At 47.2% G+C, this 13,874-nt stretch overlaps 1 protein-coding gene across 1 annotated transcript in view; it reads right to left on the reverse strand.

Annotated features, from left to right (window-relative positions):
* plxna4 (plexin A4) overlaps window positions 1-13,874 on the reverse strand; it is a 225,028-nt gene that overhangs the window by 13,871 nt on the left and 197,283 nt on the right. The window contains exons 26-29 of the mRNA XM_077005339.1: window positions 12,353-12,456; window positions 7,286-7,385; window positions 4,877-5,067; window positions 1,305-1,474 (exon numbers count right to left, since the gene is read on the reverse strand). Coding sequence (XP_076861454.1) covers window positions 1,305-1,474; window positions 4,877-5,067; window positions 7,286-7,385; window positions 12,353-12,456 — 565 coding nt within the window. The remainder of the gene's footprint in view (window positions 1-1,304; window positions 1,475-4,876; window positions 5,068-7,285; window positions 7,386-12,352; window positions 12,457-13,874) is intronic.

The following is a 13,874-nucleotide window of genomic DNA, read 5'->3' on the forward strand; positions in this document are numbered from 1 at the left end:
GGTCTCTGTGCAACACGTCCTGGTTCTCTGGAGGCTCTGGGTACTTTACTACAATTGGTAATATCTCTGCATATCTTACTGAGATTCACTGCAGTTGCTCACCTGGAATCAACAAGACTTCTCTTTCTCCAATGTAAAGCTGATTATATCACTTAAAAACAATACATGTAAGTGTATGAGATAGATAGATAGATAGATAGATAGATAGATAGATAGATAGATAGATAGATAGATAGACAGATCTTATTAATAACAGATAGAAGAGCAGCTTAAGCCCTCCCCTCTCCCCCTCCCCCTCTCTATCCCCCCCCCTCTCCACCTCATGAGTCACGATAGCCCTTTTTGGCTGCAGTACTCCTCTAATGGAGTGGAAGACGCTAGTGTCTTTTACTCTAAAGATGGAGCTGAGTTTGTTGTTTTTTATTATTATTTTGTGCTTTATCTCCTCACACTGTGAAAGACTTAGCCATCAGCAAAAAAGAAAAAAAAAACAGGGACAGAAATAAATAAATAAAAAACAGCAGAATATTAGTTCTGCGGAAAACGCTCCCCCACACAGAGAGAAGAGGAATGGTGCGGTTGTTTTTGTGTTAGGCTGGCGTAAGCACAATGGGAGTTCAGGATGAAAAATGACTGTTTAACGTTGTGCTTTCCTTTCGCAAGACTGATCTTGTTAATGTTTAAGTGTAGCCCTCTGTTCTCTGTGGAAACGCAGAAGGAGATCACGAATGGCTTAAACCAGTACTAGATGGGGAAGCAGAGAAAAATGAGACCCATAAAACTGAGTAAATATGCGATCCTCCTCCCCTACACACATTAGTTTTAAACGTGCTACAGCCCCCATAGTCCTTTGAGGCAGCACTGAGTTATGCATGATGGGGCACTGATTTGGGCAAAGGTTAATGAAGGATTAGATGGAGCTTTCTTCTCCCATATATCCATTTCACACCCAACTTTTCTCTGTCTGTCTCTCTGTCTCTCCCTGTCTGTCTCTCTGTCTCTCCCTGTCTGTCTCTCTGTCTCTCCCTGTCTGTCTCTCTCTCTGTCTCCGTGTTCTGCTCACACCTCCGCACTAACAGACAGGACTCTGATAGGGTGAAATTAATTTGGAGCCAGGTGCTATTGACTTGCCTTGCACTCGTCACCATGGCAATGACCACGGTGACAGCAGCTTCTGTGGCTGAGATGATGTCACACAAACGTAATTCCCAGGATCCAACGTCCCTAACCCGGTTTAACCAAGCAGCGATGTGCCGGCTAACGCGGGGAGGGCCGTGAGTGTTTGCGTGTGACGGGCCTCTTACCAGTTGCTTTTCCACGTGTGCCGCACGTGTGGGTCGTGGATGCTGTGCTTGTCCGCCTGCTCGTCCAGGAAGTCGAACATGTACTTGATGGCGAGAGGAAGGGCACTTCCTCTGTGCGCCGTGCTGAAGATGGTCTCAAACAGGTCGTCTACAAACTTCTGCAGTGTGCCCTGCACAAGATGCAAAGACAAGTGGACCAGAGTGTGAGAAGCAGCCACGCCTACCTGGCCCGTACGGAGGCCGTCACCTTTCACACGCCCTCCATCACCACCGCACGCCACCGCTGCACCTTCTCACGTTTTCAGATGAACTCATTATATTTACTTTGAAGTCAATCGGTCCACTAGAAATGTCCTACACGGTAAAGCACAGAGTGGTCAGCAAAGAAACTCGGTCAGTAGTTTTTTAAGCACCTGCTTTATCTTCAGTACGGATATGAGTGAACACATCCCGCACCTGCATGTGTGTTAGCTGCGTGTGAGGATGTCTAGGCCCAGGGACCCCACACCTGTGTCTCTGATGGGGACGATCGGGAAATGGTTATTTGGAATCTGGACCCTGACGGTATTTGCATAAGCGGCTTCCTACATCTTCAGAAGAGCTGAAACTGCATCACTGACCCTTATTTAATGAAATGTTGTCAACTTTAAGAAGATGCACAGGAGAGAGAATCTAATCTACTTAGAGAGAGAGAGATAGAGACACTGGGAGAAAGGGAAAAAGCGAGAGAGGCAAAGAGTGAAAGACAAAATCAGTAAGCTTATGTCTAGCAGAGGCAGCCGGCAGCCCCAGGACTAGAACAGGTGCACACAAGTGCAGGAAATAAAATCTGGTTTTGTTAGTGCCGATTAAGTCGAGGGGGGGGGGGTGAAACAGCAGCTGACAATCACAGCAGTAATTCCACCATGGCCCACATTCCTGACAGCTTATCTTTACCCTATGAAGATGAATATACATATTTTCTGCTTGGACCCCATGTCGCTGTGGCAACAGAGGGAGGAGGCCGGGAGACGAGGAGGCCAGTCAGCTTTCTGACAGATGTCGTCCTGTGTGACAGCTGACATCATCATTACTCACCCAGGGAACTGAAGTGGCCAATCACGGGCATTTTAGTGACGTTAAACGAAATAAAAAAAATCATCTGTCAAACTGGAGCAAGCAACAAGCTACATCACTGGACTGCTCAGCCAGAGGGACAGGGGTGTTTGGGGATGGAATTGGGGTGTTAAACTGCATATATGAAAGAGTAAAAAAAGGTGTTAGTCCATTATGGATCAGAGATTAAACAATGAAAGCATCAGAGGAATGAAAGAGCCCTGACATGTTGTGTGTGGTTTTACTAATGGACAGACGGAGAAGGAGCTAATATTAGGTGAGCGGGGACAGTCGTTTCCTGGGAGGCGGATAGAGAAGCTGTCAATCACAGCTCTGCCAGACCCATCATATGACTGAGAGCTGCTCCTGGAACATTTGCTAAACAAAACCTGTGCATGTACAGCCTGGGCCTGGGCTCCCACGCTGCGCTGGGAACAGTCATGCTCTGGTCAATTTGTGCAGCATAAGACGAGCTTGTGTCAGTTGTTTGAGTGCCACCGTCCTGGAGAGAACACCATGTGCTTACTGGCAGCAGAACACACACCTGACATATGTGCAGTACGATGGTAGGCAGAGCCAGCCACATGCGTGAGAACACACACACACACACACACACACACACACACACACACACACACACACACACACACACACACACACGTACATGCGTGCACACCCACATCCACACACACACACACACTCACACACAGGTACATGTGCGTACACACACACACACACACACACACACACACACACACACACACACACACACACACACACACACACACATACATACACAGGTGCGCATGCACATATACACAAACACGCACACACACACACACACACACACACACACACACTCACACACAGGTACATGTGCGTACACACACACACACACACACACACAGACACACATACACAGGTGCGCATGCACATATACACAAACACGCACACGCACACACACACACACACACACACACACACACACACACACACACACACACAGGTACACACACACACAGGTACACACACACACATACCCACACACAGAACTTTGTTGTTACCAAAAGCTGTTTCTGCCTGATACCTTTGATTGTCTGCTATGATTAACCATGAAGAATTAAAAGTAAACAAACAAACAAACACATAACTAAAAAGGCTCCTGAACCTTCTCATCAAGATAGTAACCCAAAGCCACACCAGTCATCAAATCACCAGGGTGGAAATGTGTCCTAATCACAAATTAGATCCCTTGCAAATCTCCTCCAGGCCCCTGAAAAAGGTCACATGATTGAAACTAGCGAATTACAATTAGGAGTGGCTTTCTAATTTACATCAGCAAGGATTAAGCAGCTTGGTTAAAAAATGAACATTAAAAAGTCATAAAAATTATTTAAACAAAAAAGTTAAATAAAAATTAATTTTTACAATTAAATTAAATGAGTTTCATTAAAAAATACAATTATTTAAAAAAGTGATTAAATAATGAAAAGAAGGGTTAGGCTGTTGGAAAAAGAGCCTCGGAAATCTCAGGTTTCACGTGTGTTTTAGCGAGCTTTCGCAGAGTCATTTAGAAACACCTAAAGTTCACGTGTGTGTCTCACGCAGCGCAGCTACACATGCAGGACATGAATAAGTTAGTTAACATGGCAAACGGCTGCTCAGAGAACAAATGACGTGACAAACAAATGCTTTGCATGTCTCTGGAGACTGATGGACGTGTTCTTGTCCCTTCTGGTCTGCCCTCTGCCACTATATTAATGCGTCAGCATACAGGATGTCTTTTCGTTATGATCACCGAAGAGCACAGGACTGGTAAGCCACTATGTGACAGTGTGTGGGTGTATGTAGGGGTGGTGTAGGGGTGTGTGGGTGTATGTAGGGGGTGGTGTAGGGGGTGTGTGGGTGTATGTAGAGGTGGTGTAGGGGGTGTGTGGGTGTATGTAGGGGGTGGTGTAGGGGTGTGTGGGTGTATGTAGGGGTGGTGTAGGGGTGTGTGGGTGTATGTAGGGGGTGGTGTAGGGGTGTGTGGGTGTATGTAGGGGGGTGTAGGGGGTGTGTGGGTGTATGTAGGGGGTGTGTGGGTGTATGTAGGGGTGGTGTAGGGGGTGTGTGGGTGTATGTAGGGGGGTGTAGGGGGTGTGTGGGTGTATGTAGGGGTGGTGTAGGGGTGTGTGGGTGTATGTAGGTGTGGTGTAGGGGTGTGTGGGTGTATGTAGGGATGGTGTAGGGGTGTGTGGGTGTATGTAGGGGTGGTGTAGGGGTGTGTGGGTGTATGTAGGGGGTGGTGTAGGGGTGTGTGGGTGTATGTAGGGATGGTGTAGGGGTGTGTGGGTGTATGAAGGGGGGTGTAGGGGGTGTGTGGGTGTATGTAGGGGTGGTGTAGGGGGTGTGTGGGTGTATGTAGGGGTGGTGTAGGGGGTGTGTGGGTGTATGTAGGGGTGGTGTAGGAGATGTTGGAGTCAGTTGGTGCTCACCTTAGTGGCCAGCAGCCTGGTGAGGTAGATCTCCGACACCATCTTGCTGCCGCGGTCTCCTTCCTTCTGGTCGCCGTGCTCGTGGTTCTTCACCAGGTGCCAGACCTTGACGCCGGTCTCCAGGTCGGGCGTGATCATGGGTGTGCGAGAACGCAGGCTGTCTGGGCTGCCCGTGTACTTGATCATGTTTTCTGCATGAGGAGAGAGGAAAAGAGGCAGAGGCCTCAACTCATCAGGGAGGCGGAGCCTGTTCCCAGACGCCCCGGAACAGCTCGCTCTCTTCTGAGCGCCACACCCACATGAACCAGTTGCTAGCCGACACTTAATTCTTCATCGCTTCTCCCGATGTCGCTTTGGCCAACGGGAGATCGAACAAGTGTGGACGGAGATGAAATTTTTATGGCACTACCGACTCATGGGGCGGCCATGACATTTAAAACGCATCGAGCTCCAGGAATGTTTACAGAGAGTGAAAGGCATTGATCAGCAAAAAGCCTGATCTAGTAAGATAAAAACACACACACTCAGCAACACACGCGCACACACACATACACACACACACTCACACACACACACACACATGCACGCACGCACGAACACGCTCGTTCACATACACACAGATACACACACGTATGCACGCACACACTTACACTCACTCATGCAGACACATGGACACACACAGTGTTTTCACCATGGCAGATGCAGCAGAAATCAATTTCTCTGGAGAGAAGACAACTCTGCTGAGAGAGAAAAAAACTACCAGACAAGCAGAGAAAGAGAGAAAAGAGGATGTGAGATTGGAGAAAAAGAGAGAGACAGACAGCGCTGGGAGAGCCAGAGAGAAGAAGGGACAAGTGTGTACACATTTCTTTAATACATGCCCGACGCTCTGGCTGCGATCACATGGACAGTTTTGTCTGGCTAGCGGCTGTCTGGCTTGTCTTCGTCTTTTTAGTGTCTGGGACTCTTGATGTCTGTTCTGCATTAGTTGCACAGAAATTTGACAGTTTCTTCCATTCTCACAAAAAAAAAGACCCTGAACTATAAAATCTATCATTTGAAAGGAAACACATCCAAACATCTCTAAGTGGATGTTGAGCATAACTAATGGCTTTGTTCAGCATCAGTTTACTGCTCTATCAGTGGTGATTTCCAGCCGGAGCGTCGCTCACTGAGATTTGAGGTGTGAAGCCCAGGACAACCTGGTTGACTGGTAGGACTGGCTCAACACGGCGTGGTCCATGACACACCACGAACCCCGACATGTGCCACAGAGAGGAGCACTCCTCCCTGGAGCCCTCTCCACCAATCACGCAGCAGCGTTTAGATCCCACGAGGGCGGGGGATCCAGAACGAGGCTGCTCACGCTCTTTTCTTAGCATTCACACCTTTCCCTCCGCCGGTTCAAAGCGTCTCTGCTGCTCGGCAAGTTTGAAAAAGCTTCTTTTTGTTTGAAATCAATTCTGAAAAGAGACTAATAAGATGGGGCGTGCGTCCCTGGCCCCTTTAGCAGCCAAACCCCTCCGCTGTGTGTCACACACCGCCTCTCTCTCTTCATTTAAGGCTAATTTGAAGCTGTGCTGGGTGCCTATGGAGATGAGACGCTGTTAATGCTCTATTTGAAGTGTGCGGAGAGTGCTTGGGCCGTCGGCTGGCTTTGATCTTCTGCTTTATCAGATCCAATAGCGCGCCGGGTGAGAGGACCCAGACGGCTGCGACGCTTTTGCCGTCTCGGAGGGGAAGTCAAGTGCAGAGAGACCCCGGCCTTGTTTCCCTCTTTGTGCTGAGTGCTGGTCTCACAGGCGCTTCATATAAGGTCTGTTCAGGGTCTTGCCTTTTCACTACTTATTGAAGGACATAGTCTACCCCAATCCAGACATAGTCTACCCCATCCAGACATAGTCTACCCTACCAAGACATAATCTACCCCATCCAGACATAGTCTACCCCATCCACGCATAATCTACCCCATCCAGACATAATCTACCCCATCCAGACATAGTCTACCCTATCAAAACATAATCTACCCCATCCAGACATAATCTACCCCATCCAGACATAGTCTACCCTATCAAAACATAATCTACCCCATCCACGCATAATCTACCCCATCCAGACATAGTCTACCCTATCAAAACATAATCTACCCCATCCAGACATAGTCTACCCCATCCACGCATAATCTACCCCATCTTTCCCATGAAACTAGACCCTTTTTTATCATTCACAGCCATGTGTGCATTCACATGCATGACCATTCTTGTGCACACAAGCCACTTATACACACACACACACACACACACACACACACACACACACACACACACACACACACACACGCACACACACACACACACACACACACAAAGCAGAAACCACTCATACATTCCCAAACAACACAAGCCATACCGTATTTCCCAGCGGACGTCCTGGACACGGTGGAGTTGTTCACTGAGTTGTAAGCAGTGACCTGCTTTGGCACAAGGGCCACAACCGCATTATCAGGCACCTACAGAAACACAGACACAAGAGCCAGACAGTTACCAGACAGTTACCAGACAGTTACCAGCAAAATAGCGGAAGGCGACACATCAGTGGTGATTATCATCAGAGCAATAACGCATGAGCTGCAAAACATAACTGTAAAAGTAACACAGATTATGCTGGAGAGATGATAATGGTGTGGGACAGGTGGACATGACCAGATATAGAGTTCCACTTATTTCTCCTGATACTTCTAAACCGTATTTATTTATTTTTTATTTAATACAATGGAATGGAGATCTTCTCCTCCCAGATTAATAAAGTCTCTTCAACTGGGACCAGTGAGGCAGTGCAGTGCACACACCGGCATCATCCTAGCACCCATAACCAAACAGGTGGAATGAAGTCTGTCTCCTGTGACTCTGAAAGGAGAAATTGAGGTGGGGATGTATGGGTTGGAGTGGCAGCTGAACACACATGTCCAGGCTGTATAATGACATGGTCAGGGCATCAGTCCATCTATCTTGACATGAAACTTCTGCTGGTGACAGGGCAAATCTTCCAGCGCTCTAGTGGGCAGGTCAGAAGGAACGTGGGAGGAGATCAGACCATGAAGCTCATCAGTCATTTAAGCTATTACTGGGATGGGTCTGAATCTTCTTATCATTCCACATCCTGTCGGACTGAGTGAGTTTGCACCCTGTGAGATCTTCTGTTGGTGATAACATTCAGAGAGTTCTCAGCAGTGGCGGTGAGTCTTATGTAACTTGTTTCCCAACAGGACATCAAATAATGAATGTCAGTGACTCCATCAGGGCAGGACACGTCTGACCAAAGAGGAGGACAGTGATGGAGTTAGAGCTGATGGATGGGGACTGTCCTCGACTGAAGGGGGGTTGTAGAACAGCCCCATTTCCACACTGCTCCACACACAGGGCAGATGCAGCGCGTTAGTACGTGTTAGTATAGTTACAGCAAGAAACAAACAAACAATGATGGAACGAAAAAAAAAATGTAAATGAAAAAAGTGTCAACTCTACAGTGAGAGTCAGGCGGGACCTGAGAGAAAGCTTTCAGGACATGGAGGGAGGATTTTTCTCTCTTCACCCCGAGAATGAATTAACTTCTGTCTTCATTATCTCATCTCCGATTCCAATCACCTCCTAATGCATTCACCCGCCCTCTCCCACACAGCCCAGAACCCGCACGCCGCCGTGTGACATTTAATTTGAGCGCGGTGTGAATTCCCCCTTCTCCCCTCCCTCCCTCTTTCTCTCCGTCTATCTCTCCCTCCTTCTCTCTCTTCCCCCTTTCCTTCCAACTCTCTCTCCCTCCCTCTCTCTCCTTTCCTCTCCCTCTCTCTCTCTCCCTCCCTTTCTCTCCTTCCCTCTCTCTCCCTCCATCTGTCTCTCCCTCCCTCTCTTCATCTCTGTCTCCCTCCCTTTCTCTTTCCTTCCATCTGTGTCTCTCCCTCCCTCTCTCTATCTCTCTCTCTCCCTTTCTCTCTCCATCTCTCCCTCCCTGTCTATCTCTCTCTCCCCTCCCTCTCTCCTTCCCTCTCTCTCTAACTCTCCCTCCCTCCCTCTCTCCATCTCTCTCTCCCTCTCTCTTGCAAACCTCATTTGAAGGGCTGTATTCTTACCCAGGAAATGATTTACACCATAATGAAGTGCAGGCATGTGTCCTGTCCTCTTCAAACAGACAGACAGACAACAGGTTGTGCCAGTGATATGAACAGTGAGTGTGTGTGTGTGTGTGTGTGTGTGTGTGACAGGCAGCTGACAGACAGACACTATCAGCCTCTCGAACGGGGTGTTGTCATGGTGAGTCACCTGACCTGCTCCTCACGCACATCAACTATTTGGAAGTCATGTCAATCAAAGTGTGTTCATCTAAATGACCAGGAGGGGTTGGCCTGCTCGCTCTATTACAGGGTCATGGAGCTGAAAGTACACAAAGGTAAGAGTCCCCTGTGGTTGGCAAATGATAGATAGGGGTAAAACCAAATGATGGATGATAGAATAAAAATGCCATGGATTTAAATAAGGGGAAGTGTTTGGCTTTCATTCTTTTGGTTTCCTGAAGATGACACACCATGTCAATTTTGAGAATGAGTGACAGGATCCCCATATTTCAACCCTCAAAACTTTATCCAAATTCAAAGGTACAGTCAGTGATCCATCTGTCTGGTAACCACTTCCTTTTTTATTTTAATGTCTTATACTGGCCAATTACATCATCAGATTGAAAGCTGTAATTGAAACTGCAGAATAATTTGTCATCATCTATAAGACACGAACTCCACTACCAACACTGCCTACACCTACCATCTACAGTCGAAGTTACTATCACCTGAAATCAGGGGAGTGGGTTTTAAAATAACAAACAACACACACACACACACACACACACACACACACACACACACACACACACACACACACACACACACACACAGAGAAACACACATTACAACCACATTTCATTCTTGTTGAATTAGAATTTAATAAGCATGAACAATCTGGTGCTGTTGTAATTTCAGGGAACTGTGAGTTTGTTCAATAGCATTTCAGTACGAGCAATGAACGGAAGCTTTTATACTGTGCTTGAGCTGGAAAGATATTTACATATTTATATAGGGGCAGTTCCTACCAACTATTGGCTGAGGTCCGGCCTCTGCCCAAGCACGATCAGACATCACTGTGGCGAGGATGAATAGGTCGATGCTCCATACATGAGTGAGACACATGAAGAGTATCTTCATGAACACCAGACGACCCAAGCTGAAGCTGCACGTGGATAAAACGTGGATCGAGACTGCAGGACCAGAAAGACCAACCTCTGCACTGCCTGGATGGACTACAAGAGAGCCTATAACTCAATGTCTCACACATGGATTCTGGAAGGCTCAGGGCTGCATAACATCAACAGGACCCGAAGACCCTTCATCGAGAACTCAGTCAAGCCGTGGAAGACGACCCAAGAGGCCAAAAGCATCAGTCACCATCAAGTGAAGAATTTACCAAAGAGATGCCGAGGTTCCTGCTGCTGTTCTGCATAAGCCTGAAGCCTCTCAGACTATACAAGTGGTAGGGGGCGAGTTGAGGACTTGTGGGCGTAAGAGCCACCATCCAGGATGAAAGAACCAAGATCCAGGAGAACGCCAGGAAGATACCCTCAAAGTGATGGAGTGCTTAGTGAACACCTCAGAAGGTAGAAGACCGAGGAGGATGAGAATGAGGAGGAGCAGGAACCATCATGGGAGGACAGACCCCTCTATGGTACGTACCACCAGCAAATAGGGGTAGTGACTGATATGGAAAAATTCTACCAAGGGGTAGAAAAGGCTGGATTCAAAGACAGCACACTAATCACGGCACAGCTCTAATCATGGCAGAACATGAACAAGCTCTGAATACAAGATCAATAGAGGCCGGGATTTACCACACCAGGATGGAGCCCATTTGCAAGCTGTGCAAAGATGCTCCTCTCCTAAGACAGTCTAGCACACAACAGCAGGATGCAAGATGCTAGCAGGCAGAGTGTACATAGAATATCATAATCATGTGGCCGGCATTGTAACATAGAAGTTCAAAGGTCAAGGTGAGATACACTCCTGAAGGTGATGCAGAATGACAAATTGAAGATCTTGTGGGACTTACAGACTGAAAAAAGGTAATAGCTAACAAACTGGACATAGTAGTGATGGACAAGCAGTGGAAGAGTCCTGTAGTGATAGATCTAGCGACCCCAAGTGATAGCAACATCAGGAACAAGGAACACGAAAAGATCAACAAATACCAAGGGTTGAAAGAAGAGCTAGAAAATGTGTGGAAGGTAAAAGCAACAGTGGTTCCTGTGGTAATAAGGGCACTAGGGGCTGGAGCCAACTAGAATACTGTAGAATACTGTAGAATACTGTAAAATACTGTAAAATACTGAAACCACAGAAATCAGAAACATTCTTAGATCAGCAGATCCCAGAAGATTGCCGACCTTATATATATATATATATATATATATATATATATATATATATATATATATATATATATATATATATATATATATATACACACACACACACACACACACTGTATATACTGGTATATATATATACTGACCAGTAAATCGAGAGCTTTGCTTTTTGGCTCAGGTCTCTCTTTACCACAAAGGTCCGGTACTGCTTCACCAACACTGCAGCCACAGCACCGATCCGCCTGTCAATCTCTCGTTTCATCCTTCCCTCACTCATGAACAAGAACCCGAGATACTTGAACTCCTCCACTTGAGGTGAGGACACACTCCCGACCCAGAGAGGGCGCTCCACTCTTGTCCCACTGAGTACTTGGTGCTTTATTGGTGCTGATATATATACACATATGCTTGCACAACATGCCTCAGGAACCAATGAGCAGGCAGTAAATATGGTCCCATGATGTTTTGGTCGAATGGGCTTTAGCTGTCAGAAAGATGGACAGCTGAAGATGGACCTGTCATCACATTGTGCAATCACCCTCATTCATGTGGTCCGTGCACTTGATTGATTCAAGCCACACCCACTTCAGGCCACACCCACCTTTGTCCAATTACACCTGCCATGTCTACCAGGTTTTCTGGCATGTTGAGTAAACTCTGGCATGTTGAGTAAAACAGCCATGAATAATCAGTTTGCAACACCTGGTTATGATTTTTGTATCTACTGTACAGTGATCTCTAGCGTGCCCAGTATATTCAAAGTGTGTACACAATATGTGTTCTGGCTGCAGTCGGTTCCTCCACCAGAATTTTCTCCACTGAAGTAATTACTTTGGCATATTAATTGCTGTAATCCATGCTGCATCAGAAAGCATGCTAAACATGCCAGGATATAAAAATGCACTAGTATGCACCGGTTAACATGGACGGCCATAGTTGTTCTAATTATGACGGGGCCATTTCATGTGTTGCCAGAAGCGTGTACAGGTGAGGGACGAACAGGTGAGCCGTTACCTGGTAATGCGACAGCATATTCAGCCTCTTCCAGTCACTCTCGATCTTGGTGGACATGTCCTCATCCTGGAGGATGATCCGGACGCCTCTGCCTTGACGCCACTCTGCAAAGAGATGCAGTGCCACGCCGTGAGCATCATGGGAAGGAGAACCAAGCCTTGGGAAGCAAGTTCTTAGCTTCCTAATGAGCATGACCCGTGGCACTTAACTGCAAATCAATAAAGAAGGACTCCATTCCTTAAAATAGGACGTCTGCGGTGTAAAGTATATGATCTGCTAACCGTTTGAAAGTTCTGTGATATTGTGGAGTCACAAGGCAAAGGCCTTATCTTAGGGCAGGAAAGAATGAATGATTCAAACTTTAATGAAACCTTTGAAAGTGGGTGAGAGGGAGACTAAGAGACAGGATCTAGGATCACTCATGCAGAGCAGAAAATAGCTAGTGTTCTAAGGAGGTAGGGAAAGAGAGGGGGAGAGACAGAGGGAGAGGGAAAGGGAGAGAGGGAGAGAGAGAGGTGAGAGGAAGACACAGAGGGGGAGAGAGAGAGAGCTGAGAGGAAGTAGGGGGAATGAATTTCGGCCTCCGCTTGCTGAGTTGTTGTGGTCAGTGGATCGATAGGTGTGATTAGGGCAGGTGGTGAAAAACACTTTCTTTCTTTTTTTTTTTTGTAAAAAATGTATCCGCGGTGGGCTAAGTGTGCGGGGTGTGAGCAGTCCTGATCGACCTGCACCAAGCGTCCTGCTGATCCAGCTTTTACTGCACATCCCATGAGATGGATGAAGAAGGGGACCACAGTTCAAGGTCTGCTCGGGCTCCAACTTCTGAAGGTCCTGGGGGCCTGTGAGACCCCCAGAGGCCCCTGAATTAAATAAACATCGCCTTTCACACCATGAGAGATGCGCAATGTGGCGAGACACACAAGGGTGTGTGTATGTGTGTGTGTGTGTGTGCTGCCACTGATGAGTGTTTGATTGGAATGGGGGTGCAGAGATCTCTCTCTGCTTCTGCTATCTGTGGCTCTGATGGAGACTAGATAAACAAAACAGCAATCACAACGCGAGATGGTGAAACATGTCCTCGGGTGATGGGGGGATGCGAGGATGGGAGGGGGCGTCTCTAATCTTCAGTAGCAGGAGAAGAGGAGGGAGAGAGTGCGAGAGCGAAAAGAGAGAGAGAGACAGCCATTGTTTTAGCCCTCAGTACTGTACGTCTCTCTATAAACATGCAAATGAGCAGAAGCTTCAGAGGGGACAGAACCAACACAGAACACCGAGCAGAGACACAAAAACCGAGTGATGAAGAGAGACAAAAGGAAAATGAACAAACTGAGATTGTCCTGATTCCCAAAATTTTTCAAACTCCACCCAGGCTGTTCTCGGACAGCAGGGGCAGGATGACAGCCAGCAGGGATCTAGGCCGTGGGAGCCCTTCACATTTACACGTAAACACTGGAGATTAAATTCAGAGCTTTTACTTACATAAGCAATTCATGCTTAAGATACAAATGCTATGGTACAAAAC

Source organism: Brachyhypopomus gauderio, chromosome 5 (genome assembly GCF_052324685.1).
Source record: "Brachyhypopomus gauderio isolate BG-103 chromosome 5, BGAUD_0.2, whole genome shotgun sequence".
In the NCBI taxonomy this organism is placed as follows: domain Eukaryota; kingdom Metazoa; phylum Chordata; class Actinopteri; order Gymnotiformes; family Hypopomidae; genus Brachyhypopomus; species Brachyhypopomus gauderio.